The 26,208-nt window shown below is 41.6% G+C and overlaps 1 protein-coding gene across 1 annotated transcript in view; it reads left to right on the top strand.

Annotated features, from left to right (window-relative positions):
• LOC122793565 (vacuolar protein sorting-associated protein 13D-like) overlaps positions 1 to 25,417 on the top strand; it is an 845,840-nt gene extending 820,423 nt beyond the window's left edge. Inside the window, exon 6 of the mRNA XM_044061723.1 lies at positions 23,579 to 25,417. Within this exon, the coding sequence (XP_043917658.1) occupies positions 23,579 to 23,701 (123 nt within the window). The 3' untranslated portion in view covers positions 23,702 to 25,417. The remainder of the gene's footprint in view (positions 1 to 23,578) is intronic.
• The last annotated feature ends 791 nt before the right edge of the window (positions 25,418 to 26,208 follow it).

Below are 26,208 nucleotides of genomic sequence, written 5' to 3'. Positions count from 1 at the left end.
TACAGTGATTAACTAGAAATATATGGACTGAAAATCTTCCACACAGAGAAGTTTCTTGCACTGTTTTGTTTTTAGACCCACTACACTTTAGTGGGTTGTTTTGAGACTTCGGGGATACCACGGAGATTACTTGTTTTTTGAAATAGGGTACATAAAGATCCAGAAAGTCATCAAAAGAAAGGAGTGCAGGAAGAAGTGGGAGAGAGAAAAGACTGACCAGGCTAGGAAGGACTACTGGTTGGCTAACAAAGAAGCTAAGAAAGAAGTTGCAATAGCAAAGAATAGGGCATTGGAGGCACTGTACCAACTTCTGGAAAGTGACTCAGTAAATGGCACAAAGAAACTGCATCGAGTTGCAAGGCAAAGACAGAAAGATAAAGAATATAGTCAGGCACCCTTCAAAAGGGATGCCAGCGACAACCTGCTCACCAATCCACAGAACATCAAAGGCAGATGGAAGGAGTATTTCCAGCAGCTTCTGAATGAAGAAAACCCCAGAGAAGCAGAACTGCCCCAGAAACAGCCTAGGATGAGAGAAGAAGAGGAGCCCACCCTGGAAGAAGTAAGAACAGCGCTAAGGAAAATAAAATCAGGGAAAGCAGCAGGCTCAGATAGGGTCACAGCAGATATGATAAAGATGCTGGGTGAGATAGGGGAAAAATGGCCCCTGAGGGTACTAATAGCAGTGTGGAGAGAAAGGTGTATCCCAGGTGACTGGAGAATAAGCATACTTGTGCCAGTGTACAAGAACAAAGGCGGCTTCCATAACTGTGGGCAGTACAGGGGCATCAAACTCCTATCACATTGCATGAAAGTTCTGGAGAGGATGATTGATAAATGGATACGCAGAGCAGTAGAATGTAAAATGGGAGATGAGCAGTTTGGATTCAGATCAGGATGCAGCACAACTGACTTGATGTTTGCAGCGAGACAGATACTTGAGAAGAAGCTAGAGATATGGAGACAGGCCAACTGGGCATTCCTAGACTTGGAGAAAGCATATGACAAGGTCCCAGGAAAGCTGATCTGGGCAGTACTGCGGTGGTTTGAAGTTCCAGAAACAATGGTAGAATTAGTGTAGGCTATGTACAAGGACACAATGACTCAAGTACGAACAGTGTTCAGCCTCACAGAGGAGTTCCTAGTGAGAGTGGGTGTACACCAGGGTTCAGCTCTGAGCCCACTGCTGTTCATACTGGTGATGGACTACATTAGCAAACAGGTCCCAGGGGACAGATCAACAAAGATGCTGTATGCAGTCGATGTGACATTACAGGCTGACTGATCTAGAACTTCAGCAAGGAGAATGCAAAACTGAAGGCACATGTGATGAAACTAAGCACATATAAGACAGTGGTAATGGCATCAAATTGGGGAAATCAGAAGAAGCTGAGAATAGAGATGGAAGGGAAGATAGTGGAACAGGTAAACAGCTTCAAGTATCTGGGAGGGGTAGTTGAGGAGAAGGAAAGTCTGAATGAAGAGGTCAGAGCTAGAATTAGAGGGTCTGTAGCCAACTGGCATAGAGTGTAAGGTGTAGTCTATGACAGAAGAATGCCAAAGAAGCTGAAATGTGAGGTGTACAAGGCAGTGGTGTGACAAGTACTACTGTGTGGTACAGAAACCTGGGCAGTAAAGGCAGCACAGCTGAAGAAGCTAGAGGTGATGGAAATGAATTGCCTGAGAAGGGTGTTCGGATCCACACTGTGGGACAGACGAAGAAATGAGGACATAAGAGCAGAAACCAAAATAAGTCCAATTGCAAAAAAGATCAAAGAGAACAGATTAGGTTGATCTGAACACATGTGCAGAAAAGCAGAAGAGTCTGGTGAAGGAAAATTTGGGACAGACAGGAAGAAGGTAAGTGGAAGTGAGTATCTCCAGCAAAGAGGTGGATGGATTGTGTGAAAGAAGATCTGTGACAGTCAGGCATGAGTGTTGAAGAAGGCAGGAGTGTAGCACTGAATTGAGAGAGTTGCCATCAGTTAACACAACACCCCGACCCCAAGTAGAAAAAATGGGGAAAGCTGGTGATGATCTATGCCTAGCATATAAGGCATCCTTGGAGCAAGCTCTGATGGATGTTCTTCGTGTTTCACTGTTGCAGTCATCACTTTTGGGTTATCTGCTTGCAGTGGCCCTCAGTCGGCCTGATTAACAAAGTCTTGGGTCCTGCGTCTGTTGCTGTCCCTTCTTCCATGACGTCAGGTCGTCAGGGGTATAAAACATGCAGCCATCGCCATTACATCAGTCTTTCTTGCTGTGCAGTGTTCAAAGCAGAAGCAGTTCGCAAAGTGCCGGTTGGCCGACTCCTGAAATTTTCATTTTCGAGTTTCAGAACCGAAGTCTTCAACTAAAGCTAAATACCCCATTGGGGGAACTTTTTCTTGCTCCTTACCAATGTCAGTAAAAGTTAATAATTGCATTACTTGTGAAAAGTAAATACCTCACAAAGATTTTCATTCGTTCTGTATTCCTTGCCTAGGCCCTGACCACAACGTACCATGCTGTCGGTTTTGTGCTTTATTTAATCAGCGCACTCTCCGTCGTCAGTATATTTTCGCCTCAAAATTTTCAGGTTTTCGGTTTAATTATCCAGAAATGTCATTGGTTAGCCATCCGACTACCGGGATTCCGAAAAAACGCAAGGACAAAAGACAGAGAAAGGTCGCCGAGGTCCAAAACTCCCGACGGCGCTTCTCCTTTGCCAGTCGCCAGTTCGCTAGTACTCAGTGAGGCGCTTTCGCAGCCCCTGATACCTGCTACTTCTGATTCGCAGGCCTCTACTGAGACCCATTCGCAGTCCAGTATGCCGAGAGGTACTTCAACTATAGAACCTGCAGATGTCTCTACCTTAGATGGGTCTGAAGCCTCTGTGCAGGCACCTGCTTCTGAGGGTGTATTCAGGCCTATGGACTTGCATATTAAACCGACACCTCCCTCTTCTTTTAGGCCTAAATCTCAAACCATGCCTAAAAAAACGACACCCAGGCTGCATGCTCAGGCCTCTATGCCTAAAAAACTAATGATAAGAATGGCTAAAGATCTTATAACTCTAATCAGGGGAAGCCAGCCTCCCCCTTCTAAGAGACCTAGGACTGAAGTTGTTTATGAATCTTCTGACCAGGATTCTGATTTTTCTGATTCTTCAGATGATCTGGATTTGCCCATATCTACTTATGAGGATTCTGATGCAGAGGACTGTATTCCCTCTGCTTCCCCTCCAGAGGATTTTTCTTTTGTTGAAACCTTACATACTCTAAGGGAGCATTTCCACTGGGAAAGCCAGGATTTTTCTGATTCAAAAAAGAGGCTTAGGGATTTCTTACTCCTGCCTCAGCATTGGCCTTTAGCTATTCCTCCAGTACTAGACATTGTTGATGATGCTTTTTCGGAATCTAATTTGGCCCCTGATTCCTTGGCTCCTGCTCCCAGAAAACCTGACCGATATTACAGGGTTCCTGATTCACACAGGTTCCTTTTTAAAAATCCTATTGCGGATCCAGAGGCTGTTTCACAGGGACCCAAGGGCATTAAGGCTTCTACTGCTAAAAATCCTACCCCTTCTGATAGAGACTCCAGGGCGCTGGATAGATGGAGTAAGAAGGTTTGCACTTCTGCAACCTTGGCCATTAGGGCTTTAAACTGCCAGTTTCATATGTTAAAGTATCAACAACATGTTATTGGATTGCTTAAACAGAAAATTATGTTGATTCCTGACTGTGCGGAAAATAAAGAATCACAGGATTTAATGCATTCTACTGAACAGGTTGGAAAACATACTTTGCAATGTGGATTTGATTCTTTAGAGGCCTCTTGCATGGCTGCTGTTACTGGTTCTGTGCTCAGAAGGCATGCTTGGCTTAAGGAGCAATCTTTACCTGCTCATGTTAAAGCTAAATTGTTGGATGCTCTGTTAAATCAGGACCGCCTGTGTGGCAACAAGGCTCTTAAAAAGATGGAAGATAAAGCTAAATCTATGCAAACTGTTAAAGATTTCTTACAAGTTCAACCTCCTAGATTTAGTAGGCACTGGCCCTCTAAGAATTGGTCCTTTCCAGCCTCTTCAAGGTCTTCTCAAGCAAACCCAGATGTAGCAGAAACCCCAAGTTTCAGTCCCAGGGGACACACAAGACTAAGCAGTGGGGGGTTTCCACACCCAAATCAGGGAGTAGTAAGACTCCCCCTTATGGAAAACAGTCTCAATGACTTGCTTCTTAAACGTCCAAGCACTTCCCAACCGAATGCTCCTTTAGGCGGAAAGATTGGTCTGCAGGCCAAAAATTGGGAACTCATTACCCAGAACAAATAGGTTTTAAATATAGTGTCCTAAGGATACAGATTTCACTTCCACACCTTACCAACATGAAGCAAGTGGCCAGATCTACCCCCAAATCAGTGGGCAGAGGCCCAAAATCAAATACTCTCTCTCTTAAGCATGGGGGCTATTCATTTGGTACCAGAAGAGGAAAAGGGACAAGGGTTCTATTCGAGACTTTTCCTGGTACCTTGAAAAGGCAATACATGGCATCCTATCCTGGACCTTTCTACTCTAAATACCTTTCTGGTGATTCCAAAATTCAAGATGCTGACACTTCACCAGCCGCTTTCTATGCTAGGCAAAGATGCATGGTTGGCAACACTAGACTTAAAAGAAGCATAACTGCACATCCCTATCAGGGAGTCTTGCAGAAAATACCTATGCTTCAAAGCAGGCTACATGCACTATCAGTTCTCTGCACTGCCCTTTGGCTTATCTACTGCGCCCAGGGTATTCACAAAGTGCCTAGTTCCAGTCATTGCATTCTGCAGGCAAAGAAATATTCAAATATACCCATATCTGGATGATTGTCTAATTCAGGCAGAAAGCCAGGACATACTTTTAAATCATCTGGCCTTTGTTCAAAGGGTACTGACTTGTCTGGGGTACACCATAAACGAAAAGAAATCACAACTGGTACCCTGTCAACAAATTATATTCCTGGGAGCAAGCTTGAATACAACTTCCCAGATGGCTTTCCTCACGCCAGAGAAATGGATTCATGTGACAACCTACTTCAAATAAGTGGCCACAAAAACCCAGTTATCTATAAGGCAAATACTGCAAGCCTTGGGGTTCATGGCCTCCTGCTTTCTTCTAATTCCTTATGCAAGGCTGCATATGAGGAAACTGCAATGGTATCTCTAAAGCCTATGGTGTCAACATTCACAGGATCTAGAGGCAATGATTCCTATCATACCTTGCCTATGCCTAGAGTTCCTTTGGTGGGCAGAGGCCTGCCACCAAAACAGGGGACTACCATTCACACTACCCCCTGCCGCCCAAACCTTAACAACAGATGCATCAGACTATGCATGGGGGGCCCACCTAGCAGGGAATTGCATTCAGGGCAAATGGAACGCAAGTTAAATGCACCTGCATGTCAATCAAAAAGAAATGTTAGCTGTACAGAATGCTCGGACAGCCGTCAAAGACCACATTCTTACAGGACAATTAATGATAAAGATGGACAACACCACTGTTATGTGTTACATAAACAAGCAGGGGGGTACACATTCTTACCCCCTCTGCAGACTAGCCATGGCATTGTGGAACACAGCCTTGAGCTATCAGGTACATTTACAAGCTCAGTTCCTGCCAGGAAAATACACTGGCAGAGGAACTAAGCAGAAACCTCATGGACCCACACGAGTGGAAACTGGAACCAATGATTTTCAACATGTTGACAAGAAAATGGGGGAGCCCAGATATAGACCTGTTTGCCTCCCCCCAAAATTATCAGTTGGACAGATTCTGCACAAGGACTCCCCACAAACAAGCTTGGAAAATGGATGCTTTGTCCTTCAGCTGGAAAAACCTATCAGTTTATGCCTTTCCTCCTCTGCTGTCCAAAGTGCTACTAAAGATCAAACAAGACAAACCAAGGATGGTTTTGATTACACCAGACTGGCCACGCCAACACTGGTACCCCCTCTTGCGCAGTGTGTCACTGTGGGCCTCATGGCACCTGCCTCAGACTCCTACTCTATTTTCTCAGCAGGAGAACCAAATTCTGCATCCTCAACTTGAAGCACTGAATCTAGCAGTCTGGCTAATTACATAATATCTCCTTTAGCATCCCTCAGTAAACCAGTGATGGATATAATTTTAGAGGCAAGGAGGCCTAGTACCAGAAAGTCTTGCGCTGAAAAATGGAAAAGATTCTGTGCCTGGAACCAATCTCAAGGGATGAGCACAACAGTGCCCAATTTACCTCACATCTTACAATACTTAACTGAGGTGCTTCATAAGGGCCTGTCTTTCTCCTCCATCAAAAATTCATGCCTCAGCCATCTCAGCTCATTATAACACAGAACCACCCCTCTTCTCTCATCCACTGCTTAAGCAGTTCCTCAGAGAGGCCAAAAATCTACGAACACCCAGGAGAGCTCCAACTTCAGCCTGGGACCTCAACTTTGTATTTGAAAAGCTCACCCTTCCTCCATTCGAGACAGCTGCCACTGCGGACTTAAAATTCTTTTCTTGGAAAACAGCTTTCTGGGTATTTGAATTACAGGCCCTCATGGCAGTGGAGCCTTTCATCATCTTTCATGCGGACAGGGTGTCCCTCAGGACTAATCCCTCCTTCATGCCCAAAGTGGTATCCAGTGTGGCCCTTAATCAGTCCATACATTTGCCAACCTTCTTTCCTAATCCACAGAACAAAGGGGAATGGATTCTGCACTCCTTAGACGTGCACAGACCACTTAGATTCTACTTGGACAGAACTAAACCTCAAGGGAAATCTTATCAACTGCTGGTGGCATTTGCTGCAGGGGCAGAGGGGAAGGCTATTTCAAAGCAAACCATTTCCAAATGGTTAGGTCATTGCATTCTTTTTTGCTACAAACACCATGGAAAACCTATCCCACAGGGGATCAGACCCCACTCTACCAGGGCTGCATCTGCCTCTACAGCCTTTCTCAGAGAAGTCCCTACCAGGGGCATCCTAAAAGCTGCTACTTTGAGTTCTGTACATACTTTCACCAAGCATTACCATCTGCCGATTTTCTCTAAATCCAGAGCTGGCTTTGCCACTGCAGTCTTACAGGGCCTTTTAGCTGGTCCTAATTCTATCTGAATTCCTCTTCCCATCCTTAGCTTTGGGAATCTACCCAAAAGTGATAACTGCAACAGTGAAACACGAAGAACATAGTACAGTTGTGCACACTTACCATAAATGTAGATGTTCGAGTGTATTCACTGTTGCAGTCCTGGTTACCCTCCCTCCAGCCCCCTTCTTTTTTGGATATACTTCTACTTCCTTTACTATCTTCAAAAGCTTTTTGGTGTATTTGCTTTTCTGTTGGAGGTATAACCTTATATATTTATAGATTTAATTGTTTCCCATTAAGGGGGCACCTGACATCTGGGACAAGAAAAACTGATGTAATGGCGTCGGCTGCATGTTTTATACCCCTGACGACCTGACGTCATGGAAGAAGGGACAGCAGCCGATGCAGGACCCAAGACTTTGTTAATCAGGTGGACTGAGGGCTACTGCAAGCAGATAACCCAAAAGTGATGACTGCAACAGTGAATACACTCGAACAACTACATTTATGGTAAGTGTACACAACTGTACTATCTCTTGCACATCCACAAAATGAAAAATACCAGAAACAATAGATCCAAGGACCTGAACTTTGTATGGAAATAAGCTCCCCATCTGCATGAAGCAGAGTCATCCCTGATCCTGTTTAAAAGAAACCTTGATTATTGGATGGGAAATTGTAAATTCACCCCCTGCCTGGCCCCCATCTGTATGATGAACAGTGGTCAAAAGTAAGAAAATTAATCCCCAACTAACGTACCCCCCAAACACATAACCCTTAGCAACTTCGTTACCAACATACCCACAATTTAGGCATCTAAGAAACTGTGGGACAAAACTGGGTTGTGCTGCATGGCTAGGCTTGTAAAGACCCTGATATTCATTAACCTAGTATGAACCTGGCTGTATTGTAAAGCTGAGCTAAGAATCTGCCAGAGTTAAGAGGGCACATTCATCAGATGCTGTTCAGCTTTGAAAATGACAGAATTGAATGCTTTTGCTATGAATTATCAACATACTCATCATGTGAGCCTGCTTGGAAATAATGAGGTATAACATTTCATCTTCAGCCTACAGTATAATTTATAATTCTGTTAGAATGAGGTGACATGAAGATTTTCCTTGCTGCCTGACAGCGCTTGGACCCCCATGTTAACTCTTAGCTGGAATGCATTTTTATGGAGTTACCTTGTATATATATGCATGAGTTTTCTGAATGGATCTTTGGGTTCCTCCTACAGTCTTGCCTACACATTGATCTGAGATGCTGAATTCACCCTGAATGTGGTTGTGTGTGGGTATATGAATGTGTATGTCTTCTCTATGGTGGATTGCTGTCTGATCTGGAGCGGATTCTTAAAGCATCTTTGTGTCTTCTGCTAGTGGACCAACATGGCATTTCTTTAATTTTTCTTACTCTATGACTATTACTTCCTGGATAGACCCTGGGCCTTGTGTGACCCTGAATTGAATAAACTCCTGTAGAAAATGGATGGACAGCTGGATATCATTTATTTTTTATTTTTTATTTTATTTTATTTTACATTTGTTGACCGGGCTAGTCCAACTGGATCATTGTCCATTTTCAGTGGAGGCCCGGGGAGAAAAGCTCCACAGATTAAAGCATGTTTATAGAAATACATGTAAAAAAACACTTGTGATATAGGCAAAGAGCAATAATACAAGGAAATTAGTTCAGGTCAGGTGATGCTATTCTAATAACAAATAGATAATACTAACTATGTAATACAAATTATGTAATTAAAAACATGAAAATAAAAATAATAATGTTTTTTTTTTTTTAGTAACAGTAGAATCATAATGTTATTTATGATTTGAGAGAGAGATTTAGAGTGTTAAATAAAATGCAAATATAGTTGAAAGAAGGTTAGTCTGGATTGGTACAAGAGCAGAGCCAGAAGTTATTCAGATGTGAAAGAAGTTGCTTTTTAAAGCAAGGAAAAGTGGCTAAAGAGGAGATATGTAAGGGAAGGTTATTCCATATTTTGCCAACTGAGTTGGAGAAAAGGCAGTTCCCTGCAGAGTTTGAAATTCTGGTCATGTTAACTTGTAGCTTTTGGGAGGAGCGTAGTTGTTTTAAATTATTATAGGGAGTCAAGAGGTTGCTAAGAGCAGGTGTTTTTGAGGGTTGATATAAAATTTTATGTGCTATTAAGAGTTGTTGATAGATAATCTTGTTAGGAAGTTCCAGCCAGTGTAGACGTTTTAAGTTTATGCAGTGGTGAGTTCTATATTGAGATGCAGTGGCAAATCGAGCTATGTTGTGGTAGGATGTAGACAGTTTCCTAAGGTTACCTTTAGATAGATTAGTGTAGATCGATGATGCATACAGAAGGGTAGAGATAAGATGTGATTGTGCTAAAGTAGTCCGTGCCTTAGGTGTAAGGAAGGGTTTTATTCTGTATAGTGAACCAATCTTTTATTAACTGTTTTATTGTGTTATTAATGTGGTGGTCAAAGCTAAGATTATTATCAATAGTAACACCAAGCAGTTTTGTAGTGGAGTCAGGAGTAATGTGAGAGTTATCACTTGCAGTGATAGTAAAATGTAGTTGAGTAGATTTGTGTGTAGGTGAAAAAAGTAGTAGTTTTGTTTTCTTGGGGTTAAGGAGAAGACATCTTTTAGAGAACCATTGTTCAACGGTTGAAAAGGTAGCTTGTGTAAGGGATTGGAGTTCTGGTTGAGAGGAGGCTGTACAGATTAAAGTGGAATCATCTGCATATTGTATGCCGGTAGTGTTTTGGATAGATGATTGGAGATCATTAATAAAGATGGAGAATAAAAGTGGGCCTAGTATAGATCCCTGTGGTACTCCTAATGAGATAGGTAATAGAGTAGATAGAGAATTTTTCCAGAGTACTGCTTGATGTCGATCTTCTAGATATGATGAGAACCAGGTTAAAGAAGAGTCATCCAAGGCAAGGGATTTCAGTATGTGGAGAAGAAGTGTATGATTTACCATATCGAAGGCTTTTGACAGGTCTAGAAATAGAGAAGAGGTTAGTTTGTTGTTATTACGGTTACAGTTGATGGTATTGGTGAAAGAGAGTAGTGCAGTGGTAGTACTATGTGAAGGCCTAAATCCATGTTGGGTGTCAGCTAGTAGGTTGTTAAGGAGGAGATGGTTTAGTAGTTGTTTATGTATACATTTTTCCATAATTTTTGCTAGAGGAGATAACAGTGCAATTGGGCGAAAGTTAGAAAGGTCGGTAGATTTGCCTCCTTTGTGTAAGGGTATGATGTGTGATATTTTCCAAATTGCTGGGAAAGCACGTTCTTTTATGGATCTGTTTATTAGAATAGAGACAGGATAGGCAATAGCTTTAGCTGCTACTTGCAGGAATTCAGCAGGAAGCTTGTCTGCTGAGGGGGTAGTGGGTTTAAGTTTGTGTAATAGAGATTGTATATAAGAGGTGGGTATGGGTTGTTGCAGGAGAGGAAGAGAGTCATTGAAGCTACTTAAGAGCAGTTGAGAGGTATCAGGAGATAGGTGGTTAGCAAGACTTTGTATGGATGAAGTAAAGAAAGTATTGAAATTATTGGCTATTAAAGTAGAGTCTTCGGGGTCTAAGTCCTGGGGATTGGGTGTGATTAATTTGCCTGGGGTAATTAGATTGTTAATAGTAGACCAGAATTTTTTTGGTTCTTTATTGGTGGATTGTTGTAGTTCAAAGTAAAAATTCTTTTTATCTGTTATGATAGCTTTTTTGGTACTGTTTCTGAGCTCTCTAAAGGTTTGATGATCTGTTGGGTTTCTAGAGGAACGCCATTTATTCCAAGATTTATTTCTGAGAATAATTTTATGCTTAGTATTGGAGGTTAGCCAGGGTGCTGTCTTAGTCTTTGTTCTAATAGTGCGACTTGGGGCATGTTGATTTAGGATTGCAAGGAATGCTGAATTGAAGTATTCAACGGCTTTGTTAAGTGTTAGGTGTTTTAGAGGGGTCCAGTTATATTGTGAAAGTTCTGTTTGAAACTGTTCAGGAATAAAAATTTTTTTGGAGTATAGTGTTTTGTGAGTGGTAGGAAAGTTTAGGTTAGTTTTGGCTCTGACTACGTAAATGAGGGAGTGATCACTAATGTCGTCAGGAAGGATGCCAGTTTGGTAGTTTTGTAGGGGGGAGTTAGTAAGGATCCAGTCCAAGGTGGTTTCTTTTTTGGGTTTTTTGTTGGTTCTGGTCGGACCATTAATGAGTTGTTTAAAACCATTTAGGTTTATATGAGAAGTAGGGTTAATGTTGCTACATGATATCCAATCAATGTTAAAGTCCCCAAGAAATAGTGTTTCTTGAGGAAGTTTGTTAGAGATTTGTTCTAGAATGTGTTCTAGGGTAGGGATGTTATTTCCTGGGGGGATATATGCACAGATGATGTTTATTGCTTTACTATTGTTGATTTGTATTTTTGAGCAAATTATTTCAGCATTGTAGTTTTGGGAGAAGGATAGGTCAAGAAGAGTAAGTTTTAGGTTAGTTCTATATATAATTGCTACTCCTCCACCTTTCTTGGTGGAGCGATCATGTCTTACAATGCTATAACCAGGTGGGATAATCTCAATGTCTTTAATTACAGGTCATCATCCTTCTTGGAAGAACTGTAAATCATCTGTATAGTATTTCATGACAGTGGATCTCACAGCTTGCACATTAATCATCTGTAGTCAGACTTTTAAAGCTTTGACTAAGTTGTGTTCATTCATGCTTTGAAATACCTTGTTGTTAGAAAGCCTGTTTAAGTGTATTACATCTTGACAAAAAGTAATTGCTGCAAAGTTGTCAAAGGCACTGCAGTTTACTGCGCAAACATTCACAATAAAGATCATTAAATAAATGCTTTAATCATAAATTGACTTCTTCAGATATTGTTGAATGAAAAGGCTTTTAAATAATATATAAAAAGCCATGTGATCAAATGTAATCAATAAAAAGCATAACCCGTGCAAGACACTGTGTTTGACCCTTGATTAAAAACACTTGGTAGTCTCTGAGAAATATTATAAATTAAAATCAAATAATTAACATCAGTATTTTAATTGTTAGTTAAGACAGCTTTAAAATTAACAATGTCATTGAAACCAGTGGTGTTAATAGCATCTAACCTTACTTACTAGATGTATTCTTTGTACTCTAAAGGATGTTTATTGCTCCTTTCTCTTATGTCCAAGTCCACAGAATGCATTACAGTAAATAAAAATCCTCTATCAGTGGTACTGTCTATTTAGTGCATTATTCAAGTTGTTGGACCTTATAGGATAATCATGTTCATAAGGCCTTGTTTGTAGGCACCTGGCTGCCTTGCTTACCACATATAAAGTTGAATATGTTCAACAAGTGCCTATATGTACAAACAGTACATTATGTAATGAAGCTGTTGCCATAAAGTAGAATGTCAGCCCTCTTCAGGCAATTTTGGCTGTATGAAGTTAGAAGATATGACAAGGACATCTTAAAGTAGTACATCAGCATAAATACTGCAGAGATCATCAGGATGTAGGAAAAAGTGTTTCACTTCAAGAGGTTGTCTTCATTTGGTAATGGTTGGAATTTTCTCTTCTAAGGGGCACAATTGCATTAATAGTTTTGGCAGCATAGGACAGAGGGATGGAACTGTGGAGTCAAGCCCTAATGACCTGCATTCACCTATGAGGCAGAAGTGTTGGAATAGCTGGCCATTGAGAGATAATCATTTCAGCCATCCCAGAAGAAGTGTGGTAGCCTGGTGTCACCGCTTAAATATACCCTAATGAGGATTTAATGTTGAAGTGGACTGTAGACAAGTGTGTTCCTCTCACCAGGTTGGATAACGAAAAGGTCATGGTCAGCTGTCTTTCAGGTGCCAGGATGAGCCACATCACACACTCACTCAAGTCTCTCAACAACAGGCACTGTTATGACTCCATCATAGTCCATGTTGGTGTGAACAACTTGGGACGTACCTCACTGGACTATATGAAGAGAGACATGACTGAGCTCTCAGATTATGTTTCTCAGGTGAGTATGCCCCTAGCCTTAAGCAGCATTTTACCTTCGCCTAGGATGATACCTCAATACAAACAAAAACTTTTTGACTTCAACAATTTGCTTAGTTTCCAGTGTCATTCAAAGGGGATGTAGTTAATGTCTGTCAGCCTGGGATGACATGGTCGGCAGACATTGATCTCGATACTTTGCCAGAGATGGTCTTTATCTGTCATCCCTGGTATTTCAGTTATTGGCTAAGGCTCTTGCCATCCCCATAGTGCCTTTTTAGGCAATGTCACAAGAACAAAATCCATGACATAAAAATACCTTCTAAAAACAACCCCAGGGTTATGCTGCTAAATGCTAGGAGTCTATACCAGAAACTACACTCACTGGAAGCGGTCCTCACCCTGGAAGATGCTGACATTTGTGCAGTCACTGAGACCTGGTTTAAGGCTGAGGAGACCACCCCAGCTGTACCAGGTTACATTTCCTTCCACATGTTCAGACCACAAACTGAAGGCGTAAGAACTAAAGGAGGTGGTGTATCAATATTCATTAAAGATAAGTACACCTCTAGATTGGTTAAACAGCACAATTTCCTTGAATTACTTCAGGTTCAGTTGACTGTAGGCAAGACCTATCCTCAGGTCATTGCCAGCTATAGGGCCCCTCCTTGAATCATGACATCCACTCAGCCTACTTGGATCTACTGAGTCAATCAAAATACAACCAAACACCCTGGTTTTGGGTGACTTTAATTACCTGTCCATAGACTGTTTAAATTATACGTGTTCTAACTCACTTGGCCAAAGTTTCCTGGACTTCATTAACTCCAGTGCCCTAGACCAACTGGTTGACACCCACAAGGGACTCGCACATCCTGGACCTGGTGCTCACCAACATGGGGGACCACTGCACCATCCCTAGTGTGTGGCCATCCATAGTGAGATCTGACCATATAGATCTGTTATAGTTATTTCTCACTAGAAGTAACTATAACACAACCCCCCCCCCTTTCCCTTAACAACAAGTAGACTAAAAAACTTCTCCAAGGCCAATTACAACCTCTTACGTAATGGCTTAAATAGCTTCATAGCCCCACACCCCCCACTGATGGAACAGGCACTTATGCTGAGTTATACACCAATGCTTTATACAAGCACCTGTAAATTGTATTGACTCTGCCATACCTGATAGAATCAAAGCAAGATCTCCAAGGAAAAACAAACCTGCCTGACGGACAACTGCCATTAATATTCTATACAATAGGAGAAAGAAATTGCTGACTAAGAGTAGGAAGGAACTGTCTCAAAACTGGAAACACTCCATCCTCAACTTAAACAAGCAAATAAGACTCCTAATGAGGTCCTCCAAAGCTAACTACAAATACAAATTAGCATCCCTAACTAAGGATAACTACAAGGCATTCTTTAGTTACATCTGTAACCTCAAAGGTAAGGCCTGGATTTGCCCCAAACTCTTAGTTAATGGTACCACATGTAAAGAACCTGTGGATATATAGCAAACCTGCTGACTGACAGGTTCTTTGAAAACTTCACTCCACAGTCCCTGCCACATATTACCCTAAAGCATTCCTAACACCTGTCCCCTAGCTAGTATCTCTGAGGAGCGGGTCTTAAATGCCCTCTACAGTGCCAAATACACAGCCTCTATGGGATTAGACAACATCCCAGGCTGTGTTCTGCATGGGTTAAAAATAGGAATTAGTATCACCATTGAGCAGGCTTTTCAATCACAGCCTAAGCAATGGCATCTTCCCAGCGTAATGGAAAACAGCTACTGTCATCCCTTTGCACAAAGGAGGTGCATCCACAGACCCTGGGAGCTATAGACCCATTAGCCTGGCCAGCCTTATCTGCAAGACCATGGAACGAAGCATCATCAGCCTTATTAACAAAGATATAGGCACTCTCCAAATGCTAGACTCCACCTAGTGTGCCTTTATCAAAGGGAGATCATGCCTGTTAAACTTGTTGGACTTCTTCGAGACAGTCACTAATGCCCTAGATGAGGGCAAATATGTGCATACAGCCTACTTAGACTTAGCTAAGGCTTTTTACACAATCCTCCACTAAAGCATTATTGATAAACTCACCCAGCTAGGTATCAACCCATATATTGTCAGATGGGTTGCAAACTGTTTCACTGATAGAACTCATGCAGTCAAAATAGGGGACTCCACTTCCTCCAGCAGGCCTGTAACCAGTGGTGTTCCACAGGGATTGATACTGGGACGCGTACTGTTAGGAATCTACTTCTCCAAAGTACAGGCTAAAACTAAAAGATTTTGAGTGACAAAGTTTGCTGATGACTGCTCATGCGTCGGTTTTTTAGACTTAGAAGTTATTTTTGTTTTTGTTTTTGAAGCTGGCGTCGGTTTTATATAAAAATGTTGAGGCCTGAAAACACCTTCAGAAGCCAGTGCCTGCTGTCTGAGAATCTAGCGGCATACCGGACTCCGCATGGGTCTTGGTAGAGGCCTGCGACTCAAAACTAGCGGGTATCAGAGGCTGCAAAAGCACCTCACTGAGTACCGGCGAACCGGTGACTGGCTTAGGAGAAGCTTCGTCATCGGTTTTGGACCTCTACGGTCTGTCTCTTTCTTTGCGTTTTTTGTGAACTCCGGTAGTTGGATTGCTATCCAACTACATTTCAGGGTAATTAAATCTGGATTCAAAATATTTTGAAGCAAAAATATACCGACACTTAATAGTGCGTTGGTTAAATCTAGCACAAAACCGACAGCAAGGCACATTATGATCTGGGCCTAGGCAAGGAATACAGTACAAATGAAAATCAACAACATAGTCCAGGGAACCCAACACTTACTAAACAACATGTAACCAAAAATGTTCCCAGGACAAAACCACGATCCAATATCATCTCATTGTGTTATAATAAAGAAGACAATTGTGCACTATATTGGATCGTGGTTTTGTCCTGGGAACATTTTTGGTTACAAATGAAAATCCTTCTGAGGTATTTGCTTCCCACAAGTAATGCAATTGTTAACTTTTACTGACATCGGTAAGGAGTAAGAAAAAGTTTCCCCAAAGAGGTACTTAGCTTTAATTGAAGACATCGGTTCTGAAACTCGAATGCGAAAATTTCAGGAGTCGGCTCACTGGCACTTGCGAACTGCTTCTGCTTCAGGCACCACGCGGCAAGAAAAACTGAATAAAATGGCATCAGTTGCATGTTTTATACCCCTGACGACCTGACGTCATGGAAGAGGAGACAGCAACTGGACTAAGACTTTGTTATTCAATCCGACTGAGGGCAACCTGCCAGCAGATTACCCAAATGTAATGACTGCAACAGTGAATACACTCGAACATCTACATTTATGTTAAGTGTACACAACTGTACTATGTTCTTCTTGTTTCACTGTTGCAGTCATTACATTTGGGTAATCTGCTGGTAGGTTACCATCAGTCGGCCTGAATAACAAAGTCTTGGGTCCTGCGTCAGTTGCAGTCTCCTCTTCCATGATGTCAGGTCATTAGGGGTATAAAACATACAGCCGATGCCATTTTATTCAGTCTTTCTTGCCATGCGGTGCCCGAAGCAGAAGCAGTTCACAAGTGCCGGTCGGCCGACTCCTGAAATTTTCACATTCGAGTTTCAGAACCGAAGTCTTCAATTAAAGCTAAGTACCTCATTGGGGAAACTTTTTCTTGCTCCTTACCGAAGTCAGTAAAAGTTAATAATTGCATTACTTGTGGGAAACAAATACCTCAGAAGGATTTTCATTTGCAGTGTATTCCTTGCCTAGGCCCAGATCATAACGTGCCTTGCTGTCGGTTTTGTGCTAGATTTAACCAACGCACTATTAAGCGTCGGTATATTTTTGCTTCAAAATATTTTGGATCCAAATTTAATTACCCTGAAATGTCATCTGATAGCAATCCAACTACCAGAGTTGACAAAAAACGCAAAGAAAAAGACAGAGACAGACCATTGAGGTCTAAAACCGACTACGAAGCTTCTCCTAAGCTAGTCACCGGTACTCAGTGAGGCGCTTTCGCAGCCCCTGATACCCGCTACTTTTGAGTCGTAGGCCTCTACCGAGACCCATGTGGAGTCCAGTATGCCACGAGATTCTCAGAGTATTGAACCTGTGGATGTCTCTCCCTCGGATGGGTCTGGAGTCGCTGAGCAGGCACCGGCTTCTGCGGGTGTTGTCAGGCCTCAACATTTTTATATAAAACTGATGCCAGCTTCAAAAACAAAAACAACTTCTAAGTCTAAAACACCAACGCATGAGCCACATGCTCAGGCCCCTATGCCTAAAAAACAAATGATCAAAATGGCTGAGGACTTAATTACCTTGATCAGTGTTTCCCAACCCCCCCTGCTAAGAGGCCAAGGCAAGACACTGATTATGAATCTTCAGATCAGGTTTCAGTTTCTTCTGATTCCTCTTCTAATCAGGAATTTTCAATACCACCCTATGAGGATTCAGATGTAGAACAATCCATCCCATCTGCATCTCCTTCTGAGGATTATTCTTTTGGAGAAACCTTGCATACTTTAAGGGAACATTTTCATTAGGAGAGTCAGGATTTCTCTGAATCAAAAAAAGAGGCTTAGGGATTTCCTTCTTCTTCCTCAACATAGGCCTTTGGCTATACCTCCTGTGTTAGACATTGTTGATGATGTGCTTTCGGAATTAAGCATGACTCCTGATTCCTTACCTCCAGCTCCTAGTAAGCCAGACAGATATTACAGGTTTCCTGACTCACAAATTTCTATTAAAAAATCCTGCTGCTGATCCTGAAACTATCTCACAGGGTCCCAAAGGTGTAAAGGCCTCTACAACCAAAAATCTACCCCTTCTGATAGAGATTCCAGGGAGCTGGATAGATGGGGAAAGAAGGTTTATACGTCTGCAACCTTGGCAATTAGGGCCTTAAACTGCCAGTTTCATATGCTTAAATATCAACAGCATGTTATTGGCCTATTGAAACAGAAAATGATGTTGATTTCTGATTGGGTGGAAAGTAAAGAATTACAGGAATTATTGCATGCAGCAGAACAGATTGGAAAGCATACTTTGCAATGTGGTTTTGATTCCTTGGAGGCCTCTTGCAGGGCCGCAGTTACTGGATCTGTGATTAGAAGGCATGCCTGGCTCAAGGAGCAAAATCTGCCTGATCATGTTAAAGCTAAATTGTTGGATGCCCCTTTACAGCATGATGCTCTGTTTGGTAATAAGGCAGAAGAGGTTTTAAAGAAAATGGAAGACAAATCTAAATCTATGCGAACTGTAAAAGATTCCTTACAAGTGCAGCCACCCAGATTCAGTAGGCACTGGCCTACTAAAAATTGGTCCTTTCCTGTGTCCATCAGAGCCTCTCAAGGCAAATCCAGGCACTCAAAAGGCTCTAGATACCAATCACAGGGTTCTTACAGGTCAAAGCAATGGGGTGCCTCCACCTCCAAATCTGGAGGAAACAAAGCACAACCCTACAGTAAGCAGTCTCAATGACTTCCCTCTACCATCACCAAGCACTTATCTTTTGGCAGCCCCCTTGGGGGGAAAATTAGTGCTTCATGCTCAAACATGGCAGTTAATTACCCAGGACAAGTGGGTATTAAACATAGTATCCCAGGGGTACAGATTTCATTTCCATACTTTGCCATTTCCAAACGGTTGGTCAGATCTGCCACAAAATCAATGGGCAGAGGCTCAGAAACAAGTTACGTCCCTCATGAATGTGGAGGCTATTCAACCAGTATCAGAACAGGAAAAAGGACAAGGTTTTTATTCAAGACTGTTCCTGGTACCCAGAAAAGACAATGCCTGGCGTCCAATACTGGACTTAATGATTTTTAACACATTCCTGGACATTCCAAAATTCAAAATGCTGACTTTACAACAGCTACTGCCCATGCTGGGCAAGAACACTTAGTGACTCTAGACTTAAAAGAGGCAAGCCTGCATATCCCAATAAGGGAATTGTGCAGATGATACCTCTGCTTCAAGGCAGATTTTATGCATTATCAATTCTCTGCACTGCCCTTTGGCTTATCTACTGCACCCAGGGTCTTTACAAAGTGCTTGGCACCAGTAATTGCATTTTGCAGACAAAGAAGTATACAAATCTATCCTTACTTGGACGACTGTCTCATTCAAGCAGAAAACAGACCTTCTTCAACATCTGGCATTTGTAAAAAGGCTTCTAACATGCCTAGGGTACACGATAAACGAAAAGAAATCACAACTGGTACCCTCTCAAAAAATTACATTCCTGGGTGCAAGCTTGAATACAACTGTCCAGATGGCTTACCTTACACCAGACAAACACAGGCAACTGACTATATACTTCAAACAGATGGCAACAAAAACCCAGTTATCTGCAAGACAAATTCTGCAGGCTTTGGGGTTCATGGCATCCTGCACCCTACTAATTCCATATGCAAGACTGCATATGAGGAAACTTCAATGGTACCTAAAAAGCTTATGGAGTCAACTTTGTCACAGTCTGGAAACAATGATTCCACTCATTCCCTGCCTACAACAGGAGTTTCTTTGGTGGGCAGAGACATGTCACCAAAACAAGGGACTGTCATTCACTCTACCCCCTGCCACCCAAACCCTAACTACAGATGCATCAGACTATGCTTGGGGGGCCAGCTGGCGGGGAGATGCATTCAGGGCATATGGAACCAAAACCAAATGCATCTACATATCAACCAGAAAGAGATGCTAGCTGTTCAGAATGTCCTGACAGCCTTCAAGGGCTTACTTCATCCAGGACAACTACTGATAAAGACGGACAACACCACTGTTATGTGGTACATAAACAAGCAGGGGGGGGGGTATACATTCTTACCCCTTTTGCAGACTAGCCATGGCATTGTGGGACACAGCCTTGACTTACCAAGTACAACTTCAAGCTCAATTCCTGCCAGGAAAACAAAATACTCTGGCAGACGACCTAAGCAGAAGTCTTATGTACCCTCTCGAGTGGAAACTGGATCCACAAGTCTTCAGCATGGTAGCACAGAAATGGGGGAGCCCAGACATAGATCTATTTGCCTTTCCCCAAAATTATCAACTGGAGAAATTCTGCATAAGGACTTATCACAGACAAGCATGGAAAGTGGATGCCGTATCCTTCAGTTGGAAAAACCTATCAGTCTACGCCTTTCCTTATCTGCCTCTTCTTCCCAGGGTCTTACTAAAGACCAGACAGGAAAAACCAAAAAATGATCCTGATTGCTCCGGACTGGCCTTGCCAGCACTGGTACCCAATTCTAAGGAATATGTCTGAACTCCCTCCTTGGTACTTGCCTCAAATACCTCGTCTACCGTCTCAGCAGAACAATCAAATTCTGCACACTCAGCTCCAAACTCTGATCCTGGCAGCATGGCTGATCATGCAATTATTCAAACAACACCTCTCAGTAAATCTGTTATGGATGTCATTTTAGAAGCCAGAAGGCCTAGTACTAGAAAATCTTATGCTGATAAATGGAAGAGATTCTGTGCTTGGAACCAAGCACAAGGAACGGACTCAGCAAAACCAAATATCCCTCAGATTTTACAATACTTGACTGAGATGCTTGACAAGGGCCTATCCTTCTCTTCAATAAAAATCCATGCCTCTGCCATTTCGGCTCACTACAACATGGAGCCTCCTATTTTCTCTCATCCTCTGCTAAAGCAGTATCTTAGAGGGGCCAAAAATTTAAGGCCTCCCAGAAGATCACCAACTCCTGCATGGGACCTCAATTTTGTGCTGGAAAAACTCACCCTGCCTCCTTTTGAACCAGCAGCTACTGCGGATATAAAGTTTTTATCTTGGAAAACAGCTTTCCTTTTGGCAATCACTTCAGTAAGAAGGGTTTCAGAACTACAGGCTCTCATGGCTGTGGAGCCTTTTATTACATTTCATCCGGACAGGGTGTCCCTCAGGACCAATTCTTCCTTTATGCCTAAGGTGGTATCCAATGTGGCTCTTAACCAAACTATTCACCTGCCAACATTTTACCCAAATCCACAGAACAATGGGGAGCGAATTCTGCATTCACTGGACGTACACAGACAACTAAGATTCTATTTAAACAGGACCAAATCTCTAAGAAAGTCTGAGCAACTACTGGTGGCATTTGCATCAGGATCAGAGGGCAAGGCTATATCAAAGCAGACTGTTTCTAAGTGGATAAGCCACTGCATTCGTTTCTGTACTTGCATCATGGTAAACCTGTACCCAAGGGAATCAGGTCACATTTCACCAGAGCTTGCCTCTACTTCAGCAGCCTTTCTCAGAGGAGTTCCAACCAAAGACATTCTAGAAGCTGCTACTTGGAGCTCTGTTCATACCTTCACAGAGCATTATCATTTGCCTCTCTTTTCTAAATCCAGGGTAGGCTTTGCCACTGCAGTTCTGCAGGGCCTTATAGCTGCTGCTAATACTATTTAGTTCCATCCTCCTATCCATAGCTTTGGGATTCTACCCAAATGTAATGACTGCAGCAGTGAAACACGAAGAACATCGTACAGTTGTTTACACTTACCATAAATGTAGATGTTCAAGTGTATTCACTGTTGCAGTCCGGGTTACCCACCCGCCATCCCCTTTTTCCGTAACTTCTCTTTCCTTCATTATACTCTAAAGCCTTTGTGGTGTATTTGCTTTTAGATGAAGGTAAAGTTTATGTTGCTAAAAGTGCATTTTTATATATTGCTGTTTAGTTTTTTATACATATATATATATATATATATATATATATATATATATATATATATTTTTTTTTTTTTTTTTGCTCCCCATTAGGGGGGCACCTGACATCTGGGGCAAGAAACACTGAATAAAATGGCGTCGGCTGCATGTTTTATACCCCTGACGTCATGGAAGAGGAGACAGCAACCGACGTAGGACCCAAGACTTTGTTATTCAGGCCGACTGAGGGCAGCCTGCCAGCAGATTACCCAAATGTAATGACTGCAACAGTGAATACACTTGAACATCTACATTTATGGTAAGTGTACACAACTGTACTGTCTTCAAGATCTGTCTTATGCGGACAGACTGAAATCATTGTCACTTTACTCTGTATCGTACAGACTGCTTGGAGGTGACCTGTGCTTTGCATATAGAGCAATCTCTGACCCAGCTTTAATGAAAGTGCTGCACATTCGCAAGTCAGATGGCACACTGGTCACTCGCTCAAAGGACCTTAACCTGTTATGTGACATCAACAGAACTTGCTGGAGAGACAGATTTGTCTCACAGAGGTTATCCCACTGTTGGAACAACCTTCCTATTCAGGTTAAACAAAGCCCCTGTTTGGTCCTATTTAAGTACAGTTAGGACAATTGGATGGGTAATCGGAAATTCACCCTGGGGGTTCCACTTGTGTCCCTCTTGGAGAGGGGCAGTAGGTGCTGATTTTAGTGTCTGCTTGAACCAGACACCCTTGGGAACACAGTTTGAACTTGGCTAGGCTTGTAAGGGCCCTGGGGCTGTTAGCTTAGTAACCTCCTATGATCTTGTGATCCTGTGTCAGCCAGCTAGGCAGCACCGAAATAACAATGTAGCTGGGGTGCAGATGTGTTAAATAATCTTTTCACACTCAGCTCAGTGCTGCAGACCTACCTTACCATTGTATTTACAAGCCATTGTAGGATATAGCCATAGCCAAAATTTCTGAATCAGTTGTGGATGACAGTCTTCCAGTAGCCATTTTCTTTTCATTTTCACCTATGTTTGTTAACCAAGAAAGTAGTGGTCTCCAAAAGAAATAAATACCCTGTTACGAGAGGACCCCACCCAGTTCATTTCCGCTTTGGTAAACTACTATATTAAACCACTGTTAAGCTGCTTATCTGTTACAGATTCATAAAGTTACTGCCAGCCATCTTCCATTGTTCTTAGCTGCATGGTACCCCCTTGTGGCAGAACACTTTCTGGATTCCACCTTTAATCTGTGAGGACCTCTCATTCAGCAGGCATTCTTAGTTTAATTCTGACCCTCACATCTGCATGGAGATGAGTATCACTTAGTCTTTTTTTCAAACTACTTGTAGGTTTCTGCTTCTCTGCTTGGATCATCTTCATCAAAGCTTCTCCCTTTGAAGCTTATGTGAAGGAATTTAACAGGGGAAGATACTGGAACCAGCTTCTGTTTTATGTCACTAGGCATGTGACCAATGATAACTAACAAATGAACAGGGGAATGCCCGCCCTTCGTTAGAACTGCTCAGAAGACTGTCATGCTGTCATCACCCAGTAGTTGGAAATTTAATTTCATGGCTGAGATGTCCTTGAAAATCTGTATGTGATCTTCATAACAATACTACAGTACACAAGTGGATTATCTCCATTAAGTTAGACCTTTCAAATAGGTTAAACAGACTGTTGCAGTTTCAGTAAGAAAGGCATGCTTAAAGAATCTATAACATGATAGTCTGTAGTTCAGAATAAGTTTTAAGACCAAAATATTAACTAATCACATTTCTTTCCTAGGTCCACGTGAAGTCAGAATCTCTTGCAGTCAAGCTGTCTCAGGAAATCAATTATGCAAAGAGTCTGTTCAGTGAACAGCACCTCATGCTGAGACCTTTTGAGAATGAACATTCAGATTTGTAGCCTTAGCGTCATATGTAAGCTGCTCTGTTGTGATGGCCAAATCAGTGGCGAATACTGGACTTTGTCTGACCTTCAGCATTAGTACAAATAATAACGGCAAAGCCAGAGATCATTGTCCTGAAACACATCACAGCTTTTCGTTAAAGGTGTAAATTACTGGGAGTAAATCCACTGATGCAATGTTCTGAACTGTGGTATTTAACTGATTGTTCACAGTAGTTACCTCTGTGTGTAAATATGTGTACATATATGTATATGTAAAACATTTTATACATAATTGAATAATGTTTACATTAAATTTATCTTTCCTAATTCCCAAATGCTATTAAGAAAGTCATATTGGGAGCCCTTTATTTTGCTACTCTGTACTGTATATAATTCAGTTTTGTTCAAAATACTGTAAATATTATACAGTGGAAGTCTGAACAGAAGAGTTATATGTATATTTCAAAAAACAAATGCGTTGTAAAAAATAAAAACAAAGTAAATGTATTAAATATATTGCACTAATTTTATGCACAAAGTAGTTAATTTTCAGGGTTTACGTGTAGTTAGTTAGGATTTAGACTGTGTTAACTTTCTGTAATAAAGCTAAACATGGAACTACCCAGAAAAATAAAATGATTAAGTCCTTGTAAAGCATGGCCACAAGTGCCTTGAACAGCATGCAAGTAGAAAGTTCTGTGTGGGGGAACTTCTGCCTGACAACGCAGACAGGCCTAATGGTCAAAATTCATACAGTGCTGCCAGGACAGGGCGTGAGAGGCAGCATCACAATCATGGCAGAGTGCTACAACGAACCTACATGTTGTTGATATAATTTATATGGTGCATTTTATGCTGACATTTTGTCCTAGTGGCATTCATTCTTGCTGCATGTACCTGTTTATGAAGCGTGGCCCACAAACACGTGATTTAAAGTCATGTTAAGTGTTTCAAAATGTTTAGAGTCTTTTACTGGGAAGTGAATTGTAGGCTTTTTGGGGTTAAAACACCAAGTTTATGCTCATACTGTTCAAGTAAATAAATATTGCACACCCACTAGTCAGTTTCACTACTCTGCCTTATGCAGTCAACTTGTTTAGACGAACTAGCTGTCATATCCCTCTGTATCATGGAAATGTGTATGCCATGTCAACACCAAACACATTTTGGAGTTAGGATGTTTGTCATTTTCATTGTTTTTCAGTGCAGCATTTCCAGGCACATTTTTTTCCTTTTGGCAGTCTGTATTTATGTTAAGCATATCCTGCTTTCTCCCTGCCTCAAAGGTGAAGTATCTACATTGAAACCTGTAATGAGTGAGACCTACATGAGGAAAGAACTGTGTATCCAAACTTTAAAGAAGTGCTTTCTTGTTTGGATTTAGTGGCCCAACTGTAGTGAGTTCAACTTTCACAGTCAGCTTAATTTTCTGTTAAGTACTAAATTTGCCTTTTGGTTTTCAGGAATTTGATTTGAAAAGCAGAAGCTTGAATTGCCCACACTTATATTGCAAAATTTCAGAGAATTTAGAAAACTAAAACTTAGGCTGTGGTATGTTGCTTCCTTGGAATGTGGTAACTATGAGAGGCTTATTCGTTAATTGTGTATCTAATGCACCTTGTTAGTAACCATATGCAGTACATTTGTACGAAAAAAAATGTACATTTAGCATACATTTCCCAATGTATTTTGAATAATAAATGCAGTTTTTGGCTTTAAGTCTGGACTAAACCTACAGTGTCAGCTTCTCTTTTGAACAAAAATAATTGATTCCACGCGTTATATCCTTGGGTGTGTCAGTGTACAAAACCTGAGTGTATGATTGTCACCACACACTTCAGTGTCCTGTTTGTTATGTAGTCTTTATCCCATTTGCCTGATGTGAAAGAAAGGTGCAGTATGCATTACAAAACTACCGACAAGATTCTTCTGCCATTGTTTAGGGTTCTTTGTTAACTACATCACTTTAAAAACAGTACTGTCTTTACTACTTCAGCAGGTGACTGACATTTTTAAGTTTGTCATTCATAGGGAAATGTCAGGATGTATATATGAGACACTATAGTGTGATATTTTTCTGTTAATGTTTGAGTTCTTCCTGCTGTATGAAATGGTATTTCACCTAAATTCTGTAGAGAAATGCAATTTTGCCAATGTAAGCCCTTCCCAAGACACTAATCAGGCAGCGTTTGCATGTGCTTCTGTTGACAGGACTGCATGCAGTTCCAGTAAGGGAGACAAGGTCACAGGGGCAACATCAAAGAATGATTTAGCCACATCACATCAGTCATGATTTATTTAAAAAAAGGCATCCTTCATTACTCTGGCTGTGTGATGAGTGGTATACAATACTATCTGTTGGCCTCCAGGGACCAAAGCAAATATTTAGTCCTGGATACTTGTGTTGCCTGCCTTACTGAAAACTTTCCCAGGCTTTGCTTTTGTTCATACAGTTTTGTGAGTTAGGCTTACAGATGTCTGGCTAGTATTTGTATATATTTAATAGTGAATCCATTATTTTT

Source organism: Protopterus annectens, chromosome 2.part0 (assembly GCF_019279795.1).
Source record: "Protopterus annectens isolate FY-2018-M chromosome 2.part0, PAN1.0, whole genome shotgun sequence".
In the NCBI taxonomy this organism is placed as follows: Eukaryota; Metazoa; Chordata; order Ceratodontiformes; family Protopteridae; genus Protopterus; species Protopterus annectens.
Note: the sequence above shows the minus strand (reverse complement) of the source record. Positions and strands in the feature narration are given on the sequence as shown.